This window comes from Pogoniulus pusillus, chromosome 13 (assembly GCF_015220805.1).
Source record: "Pogoniulus pusillus isolate bPogPus1 chromosome 13, bPogPus1.pri, whole genome shotgun sequence".
Classification (NCBI taxonomy): domain Eukaryota; kingdom Metazoa; phylum Chordata; class Aves; order Piciformes; family Lybiidae; genus Pogoniulus; species Pogoniulus pusillus.
The window spans coordinates 26,854,755-26,881,125 of NC_087276.1; the positions used below are offsets into that span (position 1 = coordinate 26,854,755).

The following is a 26,371-nucleotide window of genomic DNA, read 5'->3' on the forward strand; positions in this document are numbered from 1 at the left end:
GAGGTGCTCAAGCAAAGCCTGAATGAGTCACTTGGTGCCATGATCTGGTTGACTGGCTAGGGCTGGGTGCTAGGTTGCACTGGATGATCTTGGAGGTCTCTTCCAACCTGCTTGATTCTATGAAAAATGTAATGACTGAAACCTCCCCTTGTTACAGCTTGCTTGTGTCTTGGATCTTTGAAGTGTCTCCTGCTATGAATGCTTTTTAAAGGGCATCTGAGAAGCCTGAGTTTAAACCTCCACATGGAGAGAAGTTCTGCAGGCAAAGAGTGGCAACATCCCATCTTATCTGGGAAGCTGGATTGGGAGAAATGTGTTCTAAATTAAAATGCAGCATGTCAAGGATGGAGAAAGTACTGATGAGAGTCCTGTGTCGCTCTCTGACCTTTCAGCAGCTGCTGTGCTGTTGGTCCTCAGAGAAAAACATTGCTCTTCTTGTGGCCTGCTCTGCCACCCATTTAGAAGCACACCCTTAAAAGCATTCATTCCATTCTGAATCCCCCCCTTTTTTTTCCCCACTCCCCCCCACCCTGGACCTTTTCAGCCTCCTGCTTCTTCAGCATCCTCCATCCCTGCCAGCTTTGTGTCTCTTTGGGAAATTACTGATGATCTTTTTTAATGGCCTGGACAATGCTAAAAGCTGCTCCTTGGCATTTTAGAAGCTTCCAAAAGAGGAGGGGAAAAAAAAAAAGTAGGAATGACACCTTAAAAGATTTAAAAATTACCAGCAGGGGTCGGGCTTACAAATCATTTAAGCAATTCAGGCTGCATATTTATAAAGGAGGCAATTCTGAGCTGAAGATGTTGTAGATCAATCAGCTTCCATGGCAAAGGTTGTGGCTTCTGCCCTGTGAATTTGAGAGTCGACTTCTTTGTTGCGCCTGCGATTTCCCTCGCAGGAGTTTTGGGATGTTGGCAGATTTGTGCATTGTTAATTGTCGTGGTGCAAAGATTTTCAGCTTCATTTAGGTCGTTTAAATGTGAGGATTATCAAGCCAGATAATTAAAATATACATGTTCTGGAAAAGGATCCTGAGAAAACTGACTGCAAAGATCACTGGTAAACGCGTTAGTTACACAGCTAATCCAGGGAAGAGACATGGAATCATAGAATCAGCCAGGTTGGAAGAGACCTCCAAGATCATCCAGGCCAACCTAGCACCCAGCCCTATCCAATCAACCAGACTATGGCACTAAGTGCCTCAGCCAGGCTTTGCTTCAACACCTCCAGAGACAGCAACTCCACCACCTCCCTGGGCAGCCCATTCCAATGCCAATCACTCTCTCTGACAACAACTTCCTCCTAACATCCAGCCTAGACTTCCCCCAGCACAACTTGAGACTGTGTCCCCTTGTTCTGTTGCTGGTTGCCTAGGAGAAGAGACCAACCCCCACCTGCCTACAACCTCCCTTCAGGTAGTTGTAGCCAGCAATGAAGTCACCCCTGAGCCTCCTCTTGCCCAGGCTAAACAACCCCAGCTCCCTCAGCCGCTCTTCATAGGGTTGATCAGAGGGCTGCAGCTCCTCTCCTATGAAGACAGGCTGAGAGAGTTGGGGTTGTTCAGTTTGGAGAAGAGGAGGCTCCCAGGAGACCTTATTGTGGCCTTCCAATATCTGAAGGGGATAAAAAAAAGTTGGGGAGGGACTTTTTAGGATGTCAGGTAGTGACAGGACTGGGGGACTCTCCAGCTAAAGGAGAGGAGATTTAGATGTTAGGAAGAAGTTCTTCACCATAAGCCTAATGAGAGACTGGAACAGGTTGCCCAGAAAGCTGGTGGAAGCCCCATCCCTGGAAGTTTTTAAGCCCAGGCTGGATGTGGCTCTGGGCAACCTGATTTAGTGGGAAGTGTCCCTGCCTATGGCAAGGGGTTTGGAACTAGATTATCCTTGAGATCCCTTCCGAACTTGACAATTGTGTGATTGCAGGACATGAGCATGTGAGAGGAGAGATTCTTGAATTAGCATTAGGATTTTTGTACTCTGTAGTTCAATGCAAGCAAAAATGTTGCATCAAGCATTTTATAGTAGTATCTCCTGCCCAACAAGAGGGATTCAGCAGTCATTTGGCTAAAGCTGATATGGTTGATGTGTTTGACTTCTCAAAAAGCTTTGAGCCAGAGGTCACAAAGAAACTTTTCTGTAGTGGAATGAAGAAGAAGGTTCTTTGCTGGATTAATAAGGAGATAAAAATCACCAAGGCCTGACTGTCCCAGGGTACTGTCTGCAGGGATGGCCAGTGGTAGATGACCATCCGAGCTGGGGTACTTTGCCAGAAGGTTCTCCCACTTTCTAGTGCTTTGTCTCCAGGATTTCTTGAGCCAGAGACAATAAAACATCTTTCACTTTGTAAAGCTTGATGCATTTTTCTTCCATGAATATGCTCACATCATATAAAGTTAAAAGCTGGAAAATCAAAGAATGAATGTTGTTCTCACAATACCTGGGGTTTCCACTGCACCCTAGAACGCTTTGCATCCGACACAAAGAGGAATTTGTGAGTAGTGAGGTGACAGAAATTGAGATAATAGGGAATTATTCAGCTTATCAGACCGTTCAGAGTTTCAGAAGAGCCTTAGGATGCTGCTGGAGGTGGGAAATGAAGTTGTACGTCAATAATTGCAAACGCCTTGCCCATAAGGAGAAAAAAAAAAGAGCCTTTACTTTGACTCCCACAAAAGTGGGCTCTAAATGAGCTATTATCACTCAAGAAAGAGATCTTGCATTATTGTGAACAGGCTTCTTAAAATATCAGGTAAGTGCTCCATAGTTAAAAAGACAAACAGGATACCAGGCAGTGTTAGAAAAGAAGTTGAGAACAAAACAGAAAGCTCCATTATACCACTGAATACCTCGGAGTGCTGTTTGTAGTTTTGAGGGGGAAAAAAAAAAGCTATAGAAAACTTGAAGAACAAGGAAAAGCAGCAAAGATGAGCAGAAATGTGGAAAATCCTGACTGTGAGGAAAGAATAGGATATCCATCAGGAAATAACAGAGGAGACCTGTGAAGGGATATGGAGAGTGCTAAAATTACTCAAAAGTTAGAATCATAGAATCAGTCAGGGTTGGAAGGGACCACAAGGAGCAGACAGTTCCAAGCCCCCTGCCATGGGCAGGCACACCCTACCCTAGAGCAGGCTGCACACAGTCTCATCCAGCCTGGCCTTAAACACCTCCAGCCATGGGGCCTCAACCACCTCCCTGGGCAACCCATTCCAGCCTCTCACCACTCTCATGCTCAACAGCTTCCTCCTCACAGCCACTCTGAATCTCCTCACCTCCAGCTTTGCTCCATTCCCCCCACTCCTGGCACTCCCTGAGGGCCTCAGAAGTCTCTCCTTATCTTTTTTGTAGACCCCTTTCAGATGCTGGAAGGCCACAAGAAGGTCACCTGGGAGCCTCCTTTTCTGCAGACTGCACAGCCCCAACTCTTTCAGGCTGTGCTCACAGCAGAGCTGCTGCAGCCCTCTGAGCATCCTCATGGCCCTTCTCTGGACACTCTCCAGCATCTCCACATCCTTCTTGTAATGGGAGCTCCAGAACTGGAGCTTCTCATAGCAGAACTTGCAGGCACTCAGCGACGTATTCACATAGGAGGCAATAAACCAAAATGAGCTAAATTTTCACCCAGCAGATAATTAAATTGTGGAGCTTACTGCCAAGGAGTATCGTGAAGGCCAAAAGTATAAATCAGATCAAAATGAGATTTGATGCACTCGTGGAGATTTTAGCTGTTGGTAGTTATTAAACATGATGGTCTAGGCTCAGTTCATGCTGCAGGAAGTATCTAGGTTGGATTTGCTGTATAGTCAAGTTAGATATTTTTAATGGGCTTTTACAAATTGTATTTTCATCATACAAACTTGTGTCTTGTAGTCAGATGATTTAACTGTCTCTGGGGTGTTGCTGTGTCATCCTGAATACAGGAATAATTTGATACTGCTTGTGGTTTCCTGTTTTACTTGATTATTTGTGGTGGGACTGTGCAGGGACATGGTGTTTATTGAGTTTCCCTTCCTCTCCAGGCTGAAAATTGAGGAGCTGGAAGCTGAACGCAGTAAGCTGGAAGAGGAGAACAGATCTCTGGAAATGAAACTGGAGAAGCTAACTCTGCAGGTAGGAAATGTAGTGGTCCAGAGCAGCTGGAGAGCCTGACATGGTTCACTCCCCATAGCTGTTCTAGCAGCTGTGCCAGGATGCTCACAGCATGCAGCTGCACTTCCCTCCATCTGGGCAAAGCATTCTGCAGAAGCTTGTGGAAGCTGCAGAGACACACTTGTGTCTCTGACCGTCCTGCTGGGGTGCTTTGATGTCAGATACCATCACACAAATGCAGTTGTCATCTTCTTTGCCTTTGCCTTGAAACTCTTTGGAGCCTTAAAACCTGTTCCATTTTCAATGACTTCACTACAATGAACTGTCTTTGTCCAAAGTCATTCCTGCCGAAGCAGGAGTATAGGCAGAGCTTGAGTGCTGGTTGCACTGAGGACTCCACTGCTGCTATCAGTGATGGAGATAGCAGAGTCTACCAGTTTGTGGTCTCATTAGGTGTTAGTCTTCTCAGCCAGGAAGCATCAGTTCCATTGAAAGGATGGCATGACAGCATCCCCAGATCACAGGTATGGAGAGCAGAAGGTGTAGGATCACAAGGGCAAAAGGGTCTGTTACTTTTGCTGTACTGCTCTGGGTGGTTTGCCTTACTGTGGCCTTCCAGGATCTGAAGACCTACAAAAAAGCTGGGGAGGGACTTCATAGGCTCTCAGGAAATGACAGGACTGGGGGGAATGGAGCAAAGCTGGAAGTGGGGAGATTCAGAGTGACTGTGAGGAGGAAGTTGTTGAGCATGAGAGTGGTGAGAGGCTGGAATGGGTTGCCCAGGGAGGTGGTTGATGCCCCATGGCTGGAGGTGTTTAAGGCCAGGCTGGCTGAGGCTGTGTGCAGCCTGCACTAGGGTAGGGTGTCCCTGGGCATGGCAGGGGGTTTGGAACTGTCTGCTCCTTGTGGTCCCTTCCAACCCTGACTGATTCTATGATTCCTGAGATAGTGCTGTCCTATGTGACAGAAGGTCTTCAGTTTTTCACTCTGGATAGATCCATGAAGTCCTTGAAGGAGGTCAGGGACACCTGCAGCCGTTGATTGTGTTGCCTGTTCAGCTTGCCTTCATTCTGAGAACAGCTTTTCTGGGCAGAGGAGAGACATGGGAGTTTCTTCAAGCTTTTATAGTGCTTCCAGTTTGAAAGGTGCTGGAGCAAACAAGAACCTGAACCTGTTTGTTTAATCAAAGCCCATCCTGCCATGAACAGTGTTATCTCTCTTTTCTCTTCTCTCTGATATGCCAAACAAATTGGTATTGTAGTATTTCACTCTCTTAATTTTCTTTTTTTTTTTTTTTCTCTTTCTCTTTTATTTTTCTTTCTATTTTCATGTAAATTGCTCCATGGTAGAAAACCTACAGGTTTGAAATTACCCAGGTTTCAGACAGTCCATTGATTTTTATCTTGACACCTATTAGAGACAAATCAAATCTTTTCTTTTTTTTTTATTACCAATTCCTAGAGATAGGGGAAGTGACAGCTTTGATAAAGCAGGGAGCTAAGAGCTGCTGAGCATCTCTGCTGAGCCATGTTTAGTGTGAAACCTGTCACCCAGCTCTCCTTTAATTGGGTTTCAGTCATCAGAAGGAGATGAAAGCTTTTGGGCCGGTGTTTGGATGCTTAGGTCTCCAACAAACACAACATCAGCTTTGGTTTCAGAGCAGAATACAGCTCACTTAGGCCACACCACATCTGCCAGCACTGTCTTAGGCTACTGCTTCTCCAACGAGGCTCCTCCAAGAGGGGGCTCCAAGGTGACCTTCTTGTGGCCTTCCAGTATCTGAAGGGGCCTACAAAAATGCTGGGGAGGGACTTTTTAAGCTCTCAGGGAGTGACAGGACAGCCTGACCTTAAACACCTCCAGGGATGGGGTTTTTTGGTAGTATTTACTCCAGTCCAGATATTCAACTACTGAAAGCTTTCCCTCCCAACAGTGCTTTATTAATCTTGTTTTACTGCCTTCATGATTCAGGTAGTGACAGGACTGGGGGGAATGGAGCAAAGCTGAAGGTGGGGAGAGTCAGCCTGGCCATGAGGAGGAGGTTGTTGAGCATGAGAGTGGTGAGAGGCTGGAATGGGTTGCCCAGGGAGGTGGTTGAGGCCCCATGGCTGGAGGTGTTTAAGGCCAGGCTGGCTGGGGCTCTGGCCAGCCTGCTCTAGGGTAGGGTGTCCCTGCCCATGGCAGGGGAGCTGGAGCTAGACAGTCCTTGTGGTCCCTTCCAACCCTGACTGTTTCAATGATTCTAAGGCCTGACCAGAGAAATTCTCTATTTTCTTTGTGACACCTCAGGATGCTCTGCTCTGTTTGCTCATACTGCTCTTGAGATGCCAGAAGACCAAGTTTTCTAAATTGCATGTTCAGAGAGGAAAGGTCCAAATTCTTCAGTGTGATCTTGCTAATGATTTGCCTTCTGGTCCTCCATACAGAAGGTTACCAGTACCTATCATAGGGATAGCTGAGCTTTCATAATACAGAAGAGTAAAGTGATGATAGGAGCAAGATTGGACTTTCATACTGTGGCAAAGCTGCTCTGCAGTAACAGTTGTATTGTTCAACAGGAAGCCTTTGAAAGTTCATCACAGCATCCCCATAAGCTAACCTCATTGTGGTGCTCGCTGGTCGACTGCGGTATTGTACAGGTCAGGGCTTTGTGGAGTGGGAAGGGAAGAACAGGAATGACCTGCAGATAAAGCAGGGTAAAAATTATGTGAGAGGGATGAGTTAACTGGAGGTGTGGAGAAAGAGGAGGAGGATGGCAAACTAGCTTGACAAGCCTAGGAAAGACAAATCTGTTAGTCCACTGAAAGGTCAGTGAACTGAATTGAGGTAACCATGCTCTTAGCTCTGCTGTGCCAAGGATGCTGACATAGGATTAACACTTTGTTTAGCAGGAGGTAGATTCCCCTTCCTTAGCTTCTCACTTTACCTGTGGCTTACAGGACTGAATACCAAAAGCAGCTGCTACAAAAGAGGATTTCAGAGGAAAGCATAAGTGCAGGAATATGTAAGCTGAATGCTAAAATGTCAGCATCGATCAGTGTGTGCCCACCTGAATGGTCAAGGTTTCAGAACTGCTCAGAAGGGAAGACATTTTCCTGCTCTTTTTTAACTTACCTTTAGAGTCAAGAATTTAAGAGAGATGTTGAGGTACTGGAAAGTGTCCAGAGAAGGGCAACAAAGCTGGTGAGGGGCCTGGAGCACAGCCCTGTGAGGAGAGACTGAGGAGCTGGGGATGTGCAGCCTGCAGAAGAGGATGCTCAGAGCAGACCTCATTGCTGTCTGCTACTCCCTGAAGGGAGGCTGTAGCCAGGTGGGGTTGGGCTCTTCTGCCATGCAAGCAGCAACAGAACAAGGGGACACAGTCTCAAGTTGTGCCAGGGGAGGTCTAGGCTGGATGTTTCGAGGAAGTTGTTGTCAGAGAGAGTGATTGGCATTGGAATGGGCTGCCCAGGGAGGTGGTGGAGTTGCTGTCCCTGGAGGTGTTGAAGCAAAGCCTGAATGCAGCACTTAGTGCCATGGTCTGGTTGATTGGCCAGGGCTGGGTGCTAGGTTGGCTTGGATGATTTTGGAGGTCCCTTCCAGTGTGACTGATTCTGGAGGTCTGTTCCAACCTGGATGATTCTGTGATTCTATGATCAAATCCCTTGACAGACCTAGCTTAGAATAGTTTCTTATTATAACCACAATGAAGAATGTTCCTTACAGTGGGAACTCACTAAGTTAAGGATAAGCTTAGAAATTCACTGCCTCTATCAGCACAGAGCAAATCCTCTGAAAATATTATTATACACTCAGATAAGGTCACTGAAATGTTGCTAGCTTGACATGTTATTTATTCCCATCTCTGAAAGGAATCACTGGGAAATAATGGGTTAAAATAACATCTCACAAAGAATAGGGGGGGGGGGAAGGACAAACTTTATTGACAGAAAGCAGAAGGAAGATTTACTGAGCAGAAATAAGATTTCCTGAACAGAAAACTGGTTGAAATTACAAATGTGGGAAAAGCACAACAGCAGATCAGGCAGTGAGAGAGAAAGGAAGGAGGTAACATTAAACAAGGTGGGACCAGGGTGATTTCTGACATTTTTGTCTGAAGTTCTTTCTGTTATGAAATAAAACCTCTGGCTTGCTAGAGTTGTATCTACCAAATGAAAGAGAGATAGGAAGGGTGGATTTGTAAGAGGAAAAGGCAGGCTGTAGAATCAAGACTTGGACTGCTGCTCCACGTTGGCCTGAAGGCTGCTGAGTTCACGAGACTGCATGTGGTGGATGAAATTCAGGGAGATGTGGCTAATACTTGATAATGAAAAGCATCAATGCCTGACTGTGTTCACATGTGGAAAGCAGTGAAGTTTCACAGATGTTTGCCTTCTCTCACATGCTTCCCTATCTGGGTTCTGGCTTATGAATATTGCTCCTTTCTGCTTTGGCTGCTGTAGCCAAATCGTTCACGTTCCGAACTACAGGACCCTGGTGGACTGGCCAGAGGGCAAAGGAGCAGGTGGGAAGGTCCACTTCTCTTAGCTGTGTGATTCAAGCTGCTGAGCTCAGTCTTAGAAAATAAAGAGAGTGAGATGCTGATAGCCATCCACAGCAGTGCACATAACACCTGACATCTCTTTGTATTCTGTGCTTGTGTGGGGACAGAATGAATTACAGCTGAAGGCACTTTCCACCTCCACACACCCCTTCTTCCAAAGCCCTTGGCTCTTGACACCTAGTTGCAGGCTGCATTGATTTTCCTTCACTGGTATAAAGACTTTAGCATGGGTATTACTCACTGCTCAGGTCTTTACTGCTAATAAAAACTTCAGATTACAAAAACACAAGAAATGTTGGAACTGTAGAGAAATTCACCCTACTGAGGGTGCCTCCCCATAGCGTTTGAGCTGTGGCTTAGGAGAGGGATTCAAAGAGTCTATGACAAGAGTGAGTTTAACTAGACTATTTAATCTCCTCTTCCCTACCCTTCTTTCTTTCCATGAGCAAAAAAGGCTTCAAGAAAAGCAAATGCACCATTACTGCTTTGCCCTGTGGTGGGAAGACCTGCTGAGATTGCAGTGAAAGGTTTGGTTTGTTTAGTTATCTCAAATGGTCAGGGCCATCTTCCCAGGCTGCTGGTGGAAAAGTGCAGCTCAATGCCAGGAAGAAAAGAGACTGATCAAATCAGTGCTTTTTGGATAAAGTGGGAGGAAAAGACTTGTGAGGAGTGTTCAATTAGCATTTCTTACTGCTAGGAGCCTTGTGTTTGCAGGCAACCAAGCGGATGTGAAGTGTTCCTTATGCAAATCCTACTCTCCTGCTTTTCCTGCTCTCCTCTACTCTTCGAGCTGAAGGAGAGAAGAGATTCTTCAAGTTTGGCTGCTTCAAGGAAGATTGATTAGAATCAGCTGCAGTTTGACTTAATTGGATCCATATGCTTGGAGAGGGAGCAGGACTAGTTAGAAGTCCTCATAATTAGTTCACAGCTGGTTGGTGAGGAAAATGGAACTCCAGTTAGAGTTCAGATAAGTGGATCTGTACAGATGGAAGTCAGGGAGATGTTCTTTGTTACACTGAGATGTGTTTGGGCTTGAAAATCACCTCTAGTCTCATAGTCAAGACATAGTTTCATCTCTTTGAGTGTATGCATGTGTAGTGATGAGGCTGAATGGAGGGAGTCTTGATTTTCTTGCTTGTTTCTGAGTGTAGGCATCACCTGTGGATGCTGGCAGTCTAGGAAACCTGAACAGGGTCACAGAACCGATCTCAAGGACCAGTTGAAACCATATAAGGATGGTTTGGCTGTGTGAAGGGTTCATGGTTTGACACTCTGAGCACAGTGCCACTGCACACAGTAGTATCACAGAATGTTAGGGGTCAGAAGGGACCTCAAAAGACCATCTAGTCCAACCCTCCTGCCAGAACAGGGTCACCTAGAGTGAATCACACAGGAATGAATCCAGGTTTTGAATGTCTCCAGAGAAGGAGATTCCACAGCCTCTCTGGGCAGCCTGTTCCAGTCACCCTCACAGTAAAAAAGCTTTTCCTTATGGTCATGTAAGTAGTTTCTGACAGGCAGTAGTGTGACAGCAATGCTGATAAAAATGCAATATTACTATTCATAAATTCTGAAATAATTGACTTTTGCCAATTATCTCAAAGAACTCAGAAGGAATTGGCTGGCTACATAGTATGGGGGCAGTCACCAAGAAACTTTTCCCCACCACAAGCTGCTATTGATGCTAAGTTTTTGCTGTCAGAATAGAAGAAACTCAATTCCCTATTGCGGGGTCCATCAGTGAACTGCCTGAGAACAGGCTGGGCAGTGAGTGGCTGGAGAGCAGCCCTGAGGAGAGGCACTTGGGGGTGCTTCTGGAAGAGAAGCTCAACAGGAGCCAGCAGTGTGCACTTGCAGCCCAGAAAGCCAAGCAGAGCCTGGGCTGCAGCAGCACAAGTGTGGCCAGCAGGGCCAGGGAGGGAATTCTCCCCCTCTGCTCTGCTCTGCTGCGACCCCACCTGGAGTACTGCATCCAGTTCTGGAGCCCCTGGGACAAGAGGGATGTGGAGATGCTGGAGAGTGTCCAGAGAAGGCCCATGAGGATGCTCAGAGGGCTGCAGCAGCTCTGCTATGAGCACAGACTGAAAGAGTTGGGGCTGTGCAGGCTGGAGAAGAGGAGGCTCCCAGGTGACCTTCTTGTGGCCTTCCAGGATCTGAAGGTGTCTACAAAAAGGCTGGGGAGGGACTTTTGAGGCTGTGAGGGAGTGACAGGAGTGGGGGGAATGGAGCAAAGCTGGAGGTGAGGAGATTCAGAGTGGCTGTGAGGAGGAAATTGTTGAGAATGAGAGTGGTGAGAGGCTGGAATGGGTTGCCCAGGGAGGTGGTTGAGGCCCCATGGCTGGAGGTGTTTAAGGCCAGGCTGGATGAGACTGTGTGCAGCCTGCTCTAGGGTAGGGTGTCCCTGTCCCTGGCAGGGGGGTTGGAACTGTCTGCTCCTTGTGGTCCCTTCCAACCCTGACTGATTCTATGATTTTATGAACATCCTCCACAAAGTATTTGGGGTCTTTTTGCATGCTGACTTGTCTTCATGGATGTGCTTTGAGGTGTTTTGAGGTGTCTGTGCAGTAGTTTCTTTCTAAATGTCTAACTTTGCTGTTGTTATTGATCATGTTGCATTTCAAGATATTAATCTGATTAAATCAAGTCTTAGTTTCTTCCAGGCTTTCAGTTGATTATTTTCACACAAGTTAAAGTGTGAAACAATCCACTTCATTGGTACTTGTGTTGCAGCTGTAGTGACTTGAAGATAAGAAACAATCAAGTTCTGCAAGCAGAAATAACATCAATTTTTTTAGTAAGAGTAGGTGAAATAGTTGGATAAATTAGATAAAAATAGGAGCTGAATATTTCCAGAGAAGGGCACCAATGCTGGTGAGGGAACTGGAGCACAGCACTGTGAGGATCAGCTGAGGGAACTGGGATTGTTCAACTTGGAGAAGAGGAGGCTCAGGGCAGAGCTCATTGCTGTCTACAACTACCTGAAGGGAGGCTGTAGCCAGGTGGGGTTGGGCTCTTCTGCCAGGCAAGCAGCAACAGAACATGGGGACACAGTCTCAAGCTGTGCCAGGGGAGGTCTAGGCTGGATGTTAGGAGGGAGTTGTTGGCAGAGAGAGTGATTGGCATTGGAATGGGCTGCCCAGGGAGGTGGTGGAGTCACAGAATCAGAGTCACAAAATCATTCAAGTTGGAAAAGACTTCTGAGATCATCAAGTCCAACCTTCTACCCAACACCTCCGTGGCTCTTTCTTCACCTTCCCCAACAGTGAGTCCACTCCAAATTCCTAAGACTTCCATGTACTTTTGGGGACCTTTGTGCATAGTTTACGTTTTAGCTTTGATTTAGTTTAAAAATAAATGGAAAAGAGAAGGGTAAGTGGTGCCTTTCACCCCTTGCAAAACAAGCTGATGGTGGAGGATGTCCCTGCTGAGTGCAGGGGACTGAGCTGGATGTCACCATCCCTGGAGGCATTTAAGAAGAGGCTGGATAAGGCATTTAGTGCCAGGGTTTAGTTAATTAGAAAGGTTAGGTGATTGGTTAGACTCAATGATCTCAGAGGTCTTTTCCAGCCTGGTTAATTCTCTGATTTGTCCTGTTTGTCTGCTTTAGGTCATTTTAATTGGCTTGCCTAAGCTGGCGTGGACTTGTGGTGGTTGATCGCCCCAAAGCAGGAGGAAGGGGAAGCTCTGCAGGGAGAGTGGGTGGCTGCTGGTTGCTGTATTAAATTTCCCAGGAGTGAAATGTCCATGTAGGATGAAGGTGCTGGGGCTCACATAGTCCTCTCATGTTTTTATTTCCCCATATCTCTTTTATTTCCCCTTATCTCTGCAACCTTTGTGCTTGGGCTAGTCTCCCTCTTACTCTTGCTCTATTTTGAGGGTGTAACAAAACATCTGGGACCTTCAAGTCCTCTGTGTGGTGGTTAGGGAATACTTCTCCTCTTTAAGCATTAATGACTCATTTTATAGTTGGGATTTTGGCAGCCAGGAGGTAACTAGCTTGGAATTAAGAGCCCAAGGCAAAACTGAGATCATTTAACAGTCTAACTGTTCATTATGTGACTGGTGAACTGTGAATGAGTCATTTGCACTGTTACAGAACTGAAAGGGATACTGTCAACCATTCAAGGTTCCCTAATTGACCCCTCAGTGTCTTCTACCTGGATTATCTCCGTGCTTTCCCTTTCACAAACTTCCTGTCCTTTTCATATTCCTCTGTGCATGCTGTGGTCTGCACCAGTGGCAGAGCTGTTCCTCCTGGAAAGCCTCAGGTAGTCAGCTTCAGCCCTTCTCTTCAAAAAACCCCAACCTTATTGAAATGCCTCTACCACTCATTCTAACCCTGTGTCTAGACATGATGGATATCCATTTCTGACAGCTGAGAGGTGTGTGCTGCTTCCATAGAACACTGGAGAATACACACACAGCAAGCTGGCTGTGACTGCAGCAGGGACCGGGTCAGTTTGGTACCATCTGTGGATAGCAGTAGCGTGGGAGATGGCATGGCACGTGCTGGCATTAGGGAAGCACTGTGGAGTCACCAAGTGTGTGTTTTGGTGGTTAGCATGAGCAGAAGCCTCTGCTATTAAACCTTTTCTTTGAGTATTGCTGGAGCTGGTTGTGTTAAACTACAGCCAAAGGGCTTTGCTGTGCAGGTGTCTCTGATGCACACAGTGAACTACTGAAGTGCTGCCCAAGTGAATGGAAGGGGAAAGAACTTTACCTGTGTGATGGTTTGGGGGTTACCCCGCCCCTCCCACACTTTATATTTGCCCCAGCTAACTCAGACGGACCCTGGGAATATAGATGAAGCAATTTATTTACAGCTAGCAGAATGTACAAGCAGCTATTTACAATATATACAGTTATATACAATTATATACAGAAATATACAAAGGATAAACAATACAAAAGCACAACTCCCCTCCCAGAAACCTGAATCCCCAGGAGGGGCTCTCAAACCACCCCAACACCTCCCCCGACCCTCTCAACCTTACCCCAGTTCTCAGGAAGAAGATAGGTGCAGCCAAGAGGTTAGGGAGCAAGGTTAGTAGGAGCAGGGTTAATGAGATGTGACCAGGTCTAAGGCAAAAGCAAGAGTGAGTAACAAAATGGAGAAAAAGTCTTTCTTCTTCCCAGAGCTCTCAGCGAGACTGTGAGAGAAGTTGACATCAATTGTTTTCATTTCACTGCCCGTTATCTAGTTCTGTTACCAAAACATCCCAGCTTGCTTCAAACTAGCACAACCTGTAAGGTTGTCTATACATTGCCCTTATGGGTAACTTAGAGTCATAGAATCAACCAGGTTGGAAGAGAGCTGCAAGAACATCCAGGCCAACCTAGCTCCCAGCCCTAGCCAGTCAACCAGACCATGGCACTAAGTGCCTCATCCAGGCTTTGCTTCAACACCTCCAGGGACGGCGACTCCACCATCTCCCTGGGCAGCCCATTCCAATACCAATCACTCTCTCTGTGAAGAACTTCCTCCTAACATCCAGCCTAGACCTCCCCTGGCACAACTTGAGACTGTGCCCCCTTGTTCTGTTGCTGCTTGTCTGGCAGAAGAGCCCAACCCCACCTGGCTACAGCCTCCCTTCAGGTAGTTGTAGACAGCAATGAGCTCTGCCCTTAGCCTCCTCTTCTGCAAGCTGCACACCCCCATCTCCCTCAGCCTCTCCTCACAGGCCTATGCTCCAGTCCCCTCACCAGCTTTGTCACCCTTCTCTGGACACCTTCCAGCACCTCAACATCTCTCTTGAACTGAGTAGCCCAGAACTGGACACAGCACTCAAGGTGTGGCCTGAGCAGTGCTGAGTACAGGGGAAGAATAACCTCCCTTGTCCTGCTGGCCACACTCGAGAGAAAACATCCTCTATCTTGTGCCACCTGCATTAGGTACTGAAGGGAGTGCTAGAAAGTGGTGTAAAGTGGAAGGAGTGTGGCACCTGCAATGCTCCAAGCCTCAAAGACTGTGCAACATGGAATTGTTTGGGGCTCTGCAAGTATTTGTACATTAATTCTGAATACATCAGGTTTATTAGAATTAACAAGAATTAAAAGCATTCCATGGGAGCAGAGAGGAGAAGTACAAACATGTCATGAAGTTGTAGCTCTGTCATTAGGCAGTTCAAGGAGAAGCTGTTTCTTGGCCTCAGTGGCCCTGATAAATGTGATGTGCAAGGTGGATGTCGAATAAAACAAGGGCACACACAGTACTGACTTGCTAATGTTTGTTAACATCAGGGACCAGGAGTGCAGAGATTCACATTTGTGCAGGGAAATTTTACCAACATGCCCTTTGCAAAAAAATGTCTTTTAGAGGGATTTGCCCATTGAATATTAAACACCTGAAGCTCTATAAATTCTACTGCCTGAGCTAAGGCCGTCTTGTTTATTTCATGCTGCACCTTTCTCAAAGTTCTGCAGAAACTGATTAACATTTGCATAATACATTTAACACAGAAAGCCATAATAAATTCATTAATGTGCTCCTGCCACTATCCCTGAAAATATCAGCAGTTGTGTGGCATCACACAGCTCATTAGATGAGCAGAATGGGAGGAAGGGTGAGCGCTGGGTTGCCTGAACAGCTCTGGAACAGGGAAAGGTCAACGCACTCAACATCAGTACCTGAGCAGCAGCACAGAGAGCTCAGAGTAAGCAGGGAGAGAGCTAGGGCAGGGGAAATGTCCCACTGGAAGAGGTCGGTGTACCAGCACACACAAAGCACAAACTCTAAGACGTGGCATCCATGCCAGAGTGGAAAAATGGATGAGGAGCACAAAATGCAGATGAAGATGCTGCTGCAATGAGGAAGTTTCTGCTCGACTTGCCTGTGTTTCTGCAGGGGCAAATGCCAGCACTTTGTTCAAGTCCTGCTGTGGTACGAGAAAGCCAGCTTGGAATGGGCCTTGATGTTCTGAAACTCACACCTTGAGTGCTGTGTCCAGTTCTGGGCTCCTCAATTCAAGAGAGATGTTGAGGTGCTGGAAAGTGTCCAGAGAAGGGTGACAAAGCTGGTGAGGGGCCTGGAGCAGAGCCCTGTGAGGAGAGGCTGAGGGAGCTGGGGGTGTGCAGCCTGAAGAAGAGGAGGCTCAGGGCAGAGCACATTGCTGTCTACAGCCACCTGAAGGGAGGATGTGGCCTGGTGGGGTTGGGCTCTTTTGCCAGGCAAGCAGCAACAGAAGAAGGGGACACAGTCTCAAGTTGTTCTGGAGGAATTATAGGCTGGATGTTAGGAGGGAGCTGTTGGCAGAGAGAGTGATTGGCATTGGAATGGGCTGCCCAGGGAGGTGCTGGAGTCACCATCCCTGGAGGTGTTCAACCAAAGCCTGGCTGAGGCACTTAGTGCCATGGTCTGGTTGACTGGCCAGGGCTGGGAGCTAGGTTGGCCTGGATGATCTTGGAGGTCTTTTCCAACCTGGTTGATTCTATTCTATGAGAAGGTATTGCAGAATGAGTGGTGAGGTTTTAAAAGTTGTGCAAGCCTTGGTTGTGTGGTCGCTAAACCACTAACTCTGTGTGTTTTTATGTGTGGGTGTGCTGCTTTCATGAGAGTATGGTGGCAGAGGCACCACTCTGTTAGAGCAGGGAGGTAAGAAAATGGGTGATTTCACTGACAACTACACCTGTTGGACTGGATGATCTCCAGAGGTCCCTTCCAAGCCCCACCATGCTGGGATGCTGTCATTCATATGCACACTGTGATTCATTCTACACCCAATGACATTCATCGCCGGCCAATGGTAGAGTAGTAAGGAGCAACTCCAGAAGGCTCCTTATGCAAGAAGGAAGTTTCACTGATTCCCCACCACCATCCTGCAGGTGAAAGCCAAGGCTGAGGAGACAGACACAATCATTTTAAAAAGAGACTTCCCTTTTAAGCTCCTCTAATCTTATTTGTCACGCAGCAGAACAGCAGCAAAGTTTCAGGAAACGCTAGGAGTGACTGCCCCTTTATAGTTTTCTGGTTCTTCCTCTGTAGTCATTTGATGGCACAAATTAGTTTTCAATTGCTCTTTCTTCATTTTCTGTTATCCTTTCGCTGCTTTGAATTCTTCTGCAGTGTCACAGCAGCAAAACAAGGATGCCTCAGACCCGTAGAGGGAAAAGAAGTGCCTGGCAAGGTTTGTTTACTGAAGATTTTCTCAGATTTCTATGAATACCACAACCATATGTTACAGCTCTCTCCATGTTAGGCTTTTAGCTCATTATCATTTCAGTCTGATGACCCAAATGTTTTCAGGCTTTCAACTAAAACAAAGTTACAGGTCACGGTTTCTGTGCTGTTCTTCTTGCTGCTTCTGTTGTGCTCTGGCTTTTTGCCACTGGTCTTTGTACAGACCAAGTTTTCAGTAATGCTCTTCAACAGTTTTGTTCTACTGATGGCTTCAGGGCAGGATTTCTCCTCATATGTAGAAAACTCAACATCATCTCTAAGAAACAGAGAGGCCAATGTGGTACCCAGGTTATGGAAGAGAAATCATAGAATCAACCAGGTTGGAAGAGACCTCCAAGATCATCCAGGCCAACCTAGCACCCAGTCCTGTCCAATCAACTAGACCATAGCACCAAGTGCCTCATCCAGGCTTCACTTGAACACCTCCAGGGACAGCAACTCCACCACCTCCCTGGGCAGCCCATTCCAATGCCAATCACTCTCTCTGGCAAACAACTTCCTCCTAATATCCAGCCTAGACCTCCTCTGGCACAGCCTGGGACTCTGTCCCCTTGTTCTGTTGCTGGTTGCAGGGCAAAAGAGCCCAACCCCACCTGGCTACAGCCTCCCTTCAGCTAGTTGTAGACAGCAATGAGGTCACCCCTGAGCCTCCTCTTCTCCAGGCTAAACAACCCCAACCTAGCCAATGTTTGTGTCGTGTGACTGTTCCGTGTCACAGTGAAGAGTGGGTGGCAGCCTTAGCAATGTTAAAAGTATACATGAGGAAGTGAGAAGATGCTGTGAGCTGAGCCATGGTTGGAGATGGCAGTGTGCAGCAGAGAAACATGTTCTGCTTGTGGCCTCCATCAGGGGATTCAAGTGTGTGAGATGTGGATGCGTTATCTGACACGTCCCGGAGCGCTTCCCTTTGATCAGGCAGACCTATCACCTATTTGATGCCTGGAGGCAGAGATCTATGCAAAGAAAATGAGTTTCCCCTAAAGAATTTTATCAAATAGTAGAAGAGAAACTTGACATGCCTCTGTCACTCAAACGTGCCATTGAGCAATGTGATCTGCAGTCCAAGCTTGCTAGAGACCAGAGCTTGCAGTGTGCCTGGGGAGACCCAGGGGTGTGATGGGGAGAGGTAACATCTGTACATCAGAGCATCTCTGCCAGCACACGCCAAACACATCAGATCACACCATGCTCTCTTCTCAGCCTAGGTTTCCAAATATTCCTCAATTTCCATTTGTTGCTGCTTGCTATGGCTCTGGAGAGACATAGATCCAGGCAACTCAGGAAAAAAGTAACTGGTTTTGTCAGCTTTCCTACCTAGATTTGAAAGAGGTAAGAGTGGAATGGAAATTGATGCCTAATTTAGGTAGAGGGGCTCTTTAAATGAGCATAGAGCCAGGCAGAGTGGCAAGAGAAGCAAAATGCTGTGGGAAGAGCATCTTCTTTGTATCCTTCTCTAAAAAGCAGAGGTGTCACATGAGGCAGTTGTGTGTGTACAAAGGAGTAGTGGGCTCTGTATTAAATGTGGGTGGAAGGATTCCCAGGTTGTTTAGCCTAGAGAAGAGGAGGCTCAGGGGTGATCTTATTGCTGTCTACAACTACCTGAAAGGAGGTTGTAGCCAGGTGAAGTTTGTCTATTCTGCCAGGCAACCATAGAATCATAGAATCAACCAGGTTGGAAGAGGCCTCCAAGCTCATCCAGTCCAACCTAGCACCCAGCCCTATCCAGTCCACTAGACCATGGCACTAAGTGTCTCATCCAGTCTTTTCTTGAATACCTCCAGGGATGGTGACTCCTCCACCTCCCAGCAACAGGACAAGGGGACACAGTCTCAAGCTGTGGCAGGGGAGGTCTAGGCTGGATGTTAGGAGGAAGTTGTTGTCAGAGAGAGTGATTGGCATTGGAATGGGCTGCCCAGGAAGGTGGTGGAGTCACTGTCCCTGGAGGTGTTGAAGCAAAGCCTGGATGAGGCACTTAGTGCCATGGTCTGGTAAATTGGCTGAGGCTGGGTGCTAAGTTGGTCTGGATGATCTTGGAGGTCTCTTCCAACCTGGTTGATTCTATGATCCTTCACATCTGTGTTTACCCAAGCACAGGGCTCAGCTCCAACAGGAACTCTCCTGCTTCCCTTGCTCACCATTTAAACCCCACATATCTTAAATAATACAGGAGCTGTGCCTGTTCTTTGCATTTTTTGGCAGGACATTTGAAATGAAATAAAAACCCTGTCCCTGCAAAGCATTGTGTGCGTTGGACACAACCTAAGATGTTCAGTCGGGATTGGAACCTTTCAGAACAAAGATGCTGCTTTTGAAAAGGGACTCATTGTGCTCCTGGCTCAGCAAGATGAAAAAATCCACTAACAGGAAGGCTGTGCAGCAAGGATGAGCTCCACAGACACCCTCTCATGTATTTCTGGTTGTCTTCCAGTGGGTACATCCTTTCTCTCCATGCTGTACTACCACAGTTGCAATCAGTAGTAATTACAGATATTTTCTCATTTTTATGAGTAGGGGGATGTGAAAAGCTGTTGGCAGGGCAGTCTGTGCAAGGGAGCTCAGCTGTGGAACTGCTTTCCCTCTAGATCCATCACAGCTAGAGCTGCTGACCTGCAGGTTATTTCCCTGGGAGTCAGGGCTTGCTCATAGGTTGCTCTGGTTTGTGTGTAAGGAAAAGCAGGATTAGATATGTGTGAGTAGTATTATCACAGTGGAACAGCCTGAACATTTAAATGCAGCACCAGGGAATTTAATTCTATATATATATATTTATGTTTGCAGACTGCATGCAGCTGTACTTGCATGTAGATGTGACTTGGTGTATAGGGGTGTAGAACAGGCAATGTCACCCAGATTGTTTCGACAGAAGCTGACTGGAGTATACTCAGAGGGATGGCAAAGGTGGCTGAATGGAGAGGGAAAGAACTGCTGGGAGGGAAAACAGATGGAAGATGTGGGCTGGAGGTCCTTGCCTGGACATACTGCATCTGTGGCAGTTGTCAGACTGTTCCCTTAAGGCTCACAGAAGTTGAAATGAAGGGGGAGGCAACGCCATCGACATTCATTAGGGTCCTCATCAGCTGGATGCTGGGATGGAATAGTGACTGTGGAACCTATGAAGTGGCTTCCCTGGTGCTGCCTGGTGGCTGTGCTGTTGTGGCATGTAGAAATTTCCAGGCTCAGGTGATTTGGGGGATTGAATGTACAATGTGTTCTGGCTTTTCTACTTCCCCAAGATCTCCAGTATCTTCTGAGTATGATGCTGCTGTTGACATGAACTGCTTAGAAGACAGATCTGTGTCTGCACCCAGAGCTTTTTGTGTGGTCCATTCGCTCAAGCATCCTAGAGAGAAAAATAGTGGACATCCTGCAAAACAGACCTATCAGTCAATTCACCCACATATTCCTCCTGAACCTACCCTTTCTTCCCTCCCCATCTCAGCTCTGTGGCTCTTCTCTTCAGCTTAATGCTCTTTACTGATGTGGCTTGCTTCCAGGGGATCAAAAAGATAGTCTGAGTCCTTTAGATATGTGTGAAAGTTAAAGATGATACTCTTCTGCAGATGTACTCAGTGATAGCTTGAAAGCTTGCTACTGGGCAGGGCTGCTTCTGGAGTATTTCTTTAGGCAGACAGATCAAGATAATGTGGAATTTGCTACTTGGAGCAAAGTCCTTCAGAATCCAGTAGGTTGCCCCATAGCCATTCCTCTTATTGTTTCAGTTTATCCATAAATCTCTCTTGTTCTTGTGAATTCTAAATGAAGAGATGGCTCTCCCCATCTGCAGCGATTTCAGTGCTGCTTGAAGTCTCCTTGTACTGGCAGAAAAAGCCACAATTGAGCTTTGAGCCTGAACTGAGAGACAGATAAGATCACCAGAAGATTTCTACAGCAAATGCAGAATATTTTCTTCCCTAATGGATTCTTGGTGCTGTCTGGCAAGTAATTGAATTGCTTAGGTAGGAAGGAAAAGGAGACTGGGTTCCTTTTTTGTTGTGTTTTTTTTTTTGTTGGTTTGGGAGTTTTTTGAGGGTTTGATAGTTTTGTTCTGTTGGTTTGGGTGTTTTTTTTTTGGAACTCCCAAATTTTGAGAGGGTAGGAAGTGAAAGGTGGTTTCTGTGAGTGACTCAGGATGTCTGTCAGACATAGTAGGAGCTATATAAGATGTCGTTGTGTGTACATGAGGGTAATAAGGGAGAAAGGACTGATCACTTTCTTGGTTCAAGAGACTTGTTTGTGTCTTTGCTTTTATCTACTCTCTGTGAAATCTGCAAGTAACTCAGGTTTAAGGGGAAGTAAATCTGGCTTCTTTCTCTCCAGATGTGGAGTAAAGCAGGAAATAAATGAAACCCATTCTTGTTCTAAAGCACTTAGCTAAGGCAGTCAGACTCCATCAGGGAATAGCTGCTGTGTTCTGTGTCACCAGGCCAAATTCTGAGAGAGGTTAGCATCTGGGAGGTTTCCACAGCCTGTTTCAGTGCCTAGCATGGGATGGGACAGAAGCAAAGCAGCATCCTCCCCTTTCACATCCTTTTGTTGAAGACTATCAAGTCTGTCCTGGTAAGCCAAGGGAATGATGGAGAGGGATAATAACACACCCTTTGGTATATTCTTTGGAAACTGGGGTGGCAAAGAGGTGGTCCAAGCCATACAGCTTGCATCATTGAAAATCACTGAACAGCAGCAAAAAAGGGGGGGAAAAAAAGGCTGATCATCAGGGAAATTGCTATAATGGTAAGATAATTAGAAGGCAGAATGATTAACATTAGTCAGTGTGCTGCGTTGGCAAGGACTATGCAAGTTGACATAATAGGCCTCTTCCATATCAAATGTGTGGGTTTTCAGCACTCAGTTTAACACTTTCGTGTGACTTCAACAGAGTTCACAACTGAAACAGGCATTTGGGTCTCCTGGAATGTTGCCTAGTACTTTTCCTCTCCTATGGCTACTAGAAGGTCCTTCTTGTTTTCCATTTCATGTCTACTGATTACCAAAGGGCAAACCTATCCTTACCATGGGCTCCTTCTACATTGCTTTGAGTGATAGGCAGATGTAAAGTCCTAAAGTGTGCTCTTGTATGTGTTGAAAATAAGAGTTCCCTAAACAATGAATCTCTGAACAGTTTCAGAAAGTGGCTGTCATCTTCCCAAGGACAAAACAGAAGGATTCAGGAGACCTAGTACTGACAGTACTTTCTGAAATGTCTAACACATCAAAAGCCCCTGCCCCTTTGTTAGCTTCACCCTGACATGGAATCATAGCATGGTTTAGGTTGGAAGGGACCTCAAAGATCATCTAGCTCCAACCCCCTGCCATATGCAGGGACACCTCCAGCTAGAACAGGTTGCTCTAGGTCTACAACTACCTGAAGGGAGTCTGTAGCCAAGTGGGGGGGTGGCCTCTTCTCCCAGGCAACCAGCAATAGAACAAGGGGACACAGTCTCAAGTTGTGCCAGGGGAGGTCTAGGCTGGATGTTAGGAGGAAGTTGTTGGCAGAGAGGGTGATTGGCATTGGAATGGGCTGCCCAGGGAGGTGCTGGAGTCACTGTCCCTTGAGGTCTTCAAGAAAAGATTGGATGAGGCACTTAGTGCCATGGTCTGGCTGACTGGATAGGGCTGGGTGCTAGGTTGGCCTGAATGATCTTGGAGGTCTCTTCCAACCTGGTTGATTCTATGATTCTCATCCAACCTGGCCTTGAACACCTCTGGTGAGGGAGCATCCACAACCTCCCTGGGCAACCTGTGCCAGTGTCTCCCCACCCTCACTGGAGATTCCCCCTGCTAACCTTCCCGTATGGGCCCCTGGCAAATCTTTTTGATTTACTAAGAGTAGACTGGTGAAAGAAGCTGGATTTAGCAGCATGTTTAACCACTGGGTTTGTAGCCTGGTTGAATTTGGAGCAAAACTTTGAATGTGGAATTGCCTCAGTGAAACCTTGTGGTACTCCATCTCTAGCAGTCATTGCAGGCTGGTGAGCATTTGTTCTCCATGACTACTAGCAACTCTGCTTGCTGATGGAGCAGGTCATTTCACATCTTGCCTCCCTCCAATTTCACTGCTTGCTTCTGACTAGACTTAAAATCATAGAATGGTTTAGGTTGGAAGGGGCCTCAAAGTTCATCCAGTTCTGCCCCTCTGCCATAGGCAGGGACATCTCCCACTACAAGAAGTCACTCAAGGCCTCATCCCAACCTGGTCTTGAATACCTCCAGGGAGGTTGTGGAGATCTTTGATCACATTGGGTGATTCTGTGCTCCACAGCCTCCTTGGGCAACCTGTGCCAGTGTCTCACCACCCTCACTGCAAAGAACCCTTTCCTAACATCTAGTTTGAATCTCCCTCTGCCAGTTCAAACCCATTCCTCCTTGTCCTGTGATTACAAGACCTTGTCAATAGTCCTCCCCAGCCTTCCTATAGGCCCCATTTAGATACTACAAGGCTACTGTAAGGTCTCTTTGAAGCCTTCTCTTCTCCAGGCTGCAGAGCCCCAACTCTCATAGCCTGTACTCATAGCAGAGCTGCTCCAGCCCTCTGAGCATCTTCATGGCCCTCCTTGTGATGCTTTTTTCAGGATCTTCAGGATCCCCTTGCTGTTCTTAGATGATGGTTGGCTGGTGGCTGTTATCTGCTGTGTCAGGGCACTTGTTGGCTTTTCTCTCTGCCTTCACATACCACAGAGATCAGGCATATCCTTCATCAGCTGATAAAATCCAATGGTGCTTTGTGGCAGAAATTCCCCTCTTTTCCCTCTTACTACATAGTTTCCTTAAGGAGTGGGAGAGCTCACATCCCAAATTCCCCCTCTGGTGTGGAGCGTGTGGGGCCATGGGCAGGCTAGGGGAAGAGGCTGTCGGGAAGGAATCGCAGCTGTGCGGTGAATATGTAAAGAGCCTTTTGTGTGGTTTGTATTTTGTGGATTATTTTCTCTCTCCTTCTGACCCCACCTCAAATGAAATTCCTGCACTTCATCCGTTCCTCTGGGCTGGGCAATCAGCAGATACGATCGAGGTCTGTAAGGAGGCAGCGGTCTGGCATACAAAGCAGTTTGCATTAGAACTGAGGAGCCAGGACTAATGGGGAACAAGGCTGGCAAGGGAAGACAGAGAAATATGGCAGAATAAGATTCATTAGGGATCAGATTCAATAACTGTAAAATGATGAGAAGTTTATGATCAAAGCCTTACTTCAAGCATTTTAATGACACAGTCATTTAATCCATTTAAAGCAGATAGATAAGGAGTTAAGTGAAATCTACAGCCCTCGTCTTTCTGGGCTGTTTATGAACCTGTTACAGGCTACAGATCACTGGGAAAGGCACAGGATGGATGCCTGCTCTGGTAATTGAATGCTTTATAATGGACTACCAGTCTTTAGAGGCTGATTTACATATGAGGTCAGTAAAACTTAATGCAGAGGTTTGTGGTTTGTCTTAGGAGTGTATGTGGCTCCTCAGCTAGGTTTTAATGTGTCCTTTACAGAGGAGAGTACTGAGCGAGGGGAAGGGCAGAATTGTTTCCAAACCTTTCTGCGCCAGGAGATGTAGTTCCCAGTGGGGGTATCTGCTCTGGCAGAAGCCTGACTGAGAAGGGCTGTGACACTTGGATCTCTGTGTCATCTACAGTAGGAATAACACCTCTTAAAAAAGCAACTGGTGGGGTCAGGGGAGCACAGAAGTGATTTCTCATCTTCTCTTTCCACCATCACCCTCCACCCCTCTCTTAGTGGCTCTTCTCACTGGTTAACTTCCTTCCCAGCTTTTCTTGCCAGACACTGGGCAGCAGGATAGCACTTTGCTGTGTGTGCTCCTGGAGCATGGTGTGCCCTCGATCCCTTGTCCTCTCCAGCTTTTAGCCACCTGCCTACTGTGAGTTACTTGAAGCCAGTTACAGATGGAGTGCTCCATGTGTGTCTGCAGGCTACACAGCTTTCTGGTTTCCAAGTTCTCCCTTGTGGAACTCCCAAGACACACACACAGAGACTCATAGCATAGCTACCAGCTCCTACGTCCCACATACTCCTTCAGCAACAGAGTACTTTCATTAAGCACTTAGAGTGTGTGCACACACTTCTCACAGCTGTTGAGAAGCAAGCAGAGGGGGCTCTTTCTCTACTCACAGCTCGAGGCTTGTTGAGCTGCTGGAAGCAAAGTAGTCGCCACTGCTGCATTGTTTAAGGCCATGTTACAGCACCAGCTGTGTGTGATGCAGACACAGCAGCAGAGTTGGTCTCAAGCTGGTAAGGAGCAGGGATATTTTCCAGGGGCTCTAGGCCATCTTGTTTTCTGCTTGCACAGAAAGTTGCTGTCCTGCAGTGGTATTGATTAGCTTTACAATAGGGAGGTGATAAATGGAGATTTCAGGTGGTTCTGGTGTGTGTGGCTGCAGTGGATGGAGGTGTTTAAATAGAGCCAGGGATATCTTCCCTTACCTCATGCTGGTGTTCTTGCTCATCTCCAGAGGGATCTGCTGACGTCTAGCAACAGCGTGGTCCCAAGGAGGGCTCTGCTTAGCTCTCGTCACCTGAACTTAGTCCCATTGTTTTATTCCTGCTTCTCTCCTTCTTGCTAGCTCCTTTCTGCTGGGATTTTTGGGATGCTTGCCACAGCTGCTCAAAGGATTGTGCCTGGCTGAGAGACCAGCTAAGGCTGGAGGCTGCAAATCCCTTGCAGCATGCCGCAGCAGCCAGACTGTAGATCAGGTTGTGAGCAGCCTCGGGTATGCCATCGGCCTGCTTGTTCCCACGTCCTGAGAGAGAACTGAAAAGTATTTTGCTCGTTTGAAAACATGTAAAATTTGCCTTAAAAACTGTAGCACTGTCAGCCAAACCTCTCATTAAGCCACTTCCCTCTTGCTTCTCACTGTCCCTGTCTTTCTCCAGCTGCTATTCTGTTCCAGGAGCTTAGAGACTGAGCACTTGAGAGCTCACTTGGAAGGAGTAATATATTTTAAAAATAGATTTTAATCCATCCTCTGCCTCCCAAGTACCTTATGCTTTGAGGATGCCTGTTGCACTGTTTTCACATGGCTGTTGCTGAAAGTGATCTGGACTAGCAGCAGCTGCCCAGACCGGGGCTGGCAATGCAGCCACCTACACACAGTAAGACTAGTTTCCCACTTGCAACCCTGTGTCAGGAACACAAGAACGAGTTGATCATCTGCTGAAAACAAAGGCTGTCATGCTCACTAGAATGTGGTAGCACCCTAGGAAAACCCATCCCTGACAGAAGCACAGGTCAGCAATAAGGTTATTGTCAGCAAAATAAACCCCAGGGTTCAGGCTCTCTTGTTTGCCTATTTATGAATGTTTGGTCAAGTAAAGTTATCTCTGGGAAAGTGAAACCTCTCATGATCAAGTAAAGTTCTCTCTGGAAGAGTGAAACCTCTCGTGTAAATGTTCAGAGGGTGTGGAGGCAGGAGAGAAGGCTCAGCAGCAGCCAGAGGAGGGTGGTGCCACTGCAGAGCTGAGGGGCTGCTACTGAAAGGTTTGGGAATGTGGCCAGTTTCATCAACTCTGCATGGGTCTGGCAGGCAATAAGGAAGGTGATACAGATCCTAGCTCTGCT

General features: G+C 46.9%; 1 protein-coding gene across 11 annotated transcripts in view; it reads left to right on the forward strand.

Annotated features, from left to right (window-relative positions):
• Nucleotides 1-26,371, forward strand: part of MAD1L1 (mitotic arrest deficient 1 like 1) — a 511,231-nt gene that overhangs the window by 284,229 nt on the left and 200,631 nt on the right. For all 11 annotated transcript variants that reach the window (XM_064153680.1, XM_064153676.1, XM_064153678.1 and 8 more), the window contains exon 15: nucleotides 4,023-4,113. In XM_064153680.1, the coding sequence (XP_064009750.1) occupies nucleotides 4,023-4,113 (91 nt within the window). The remainder of the gene's footprint in view (nucleotides 1-4,022; nucleotides 4,114-26,371) is intronic.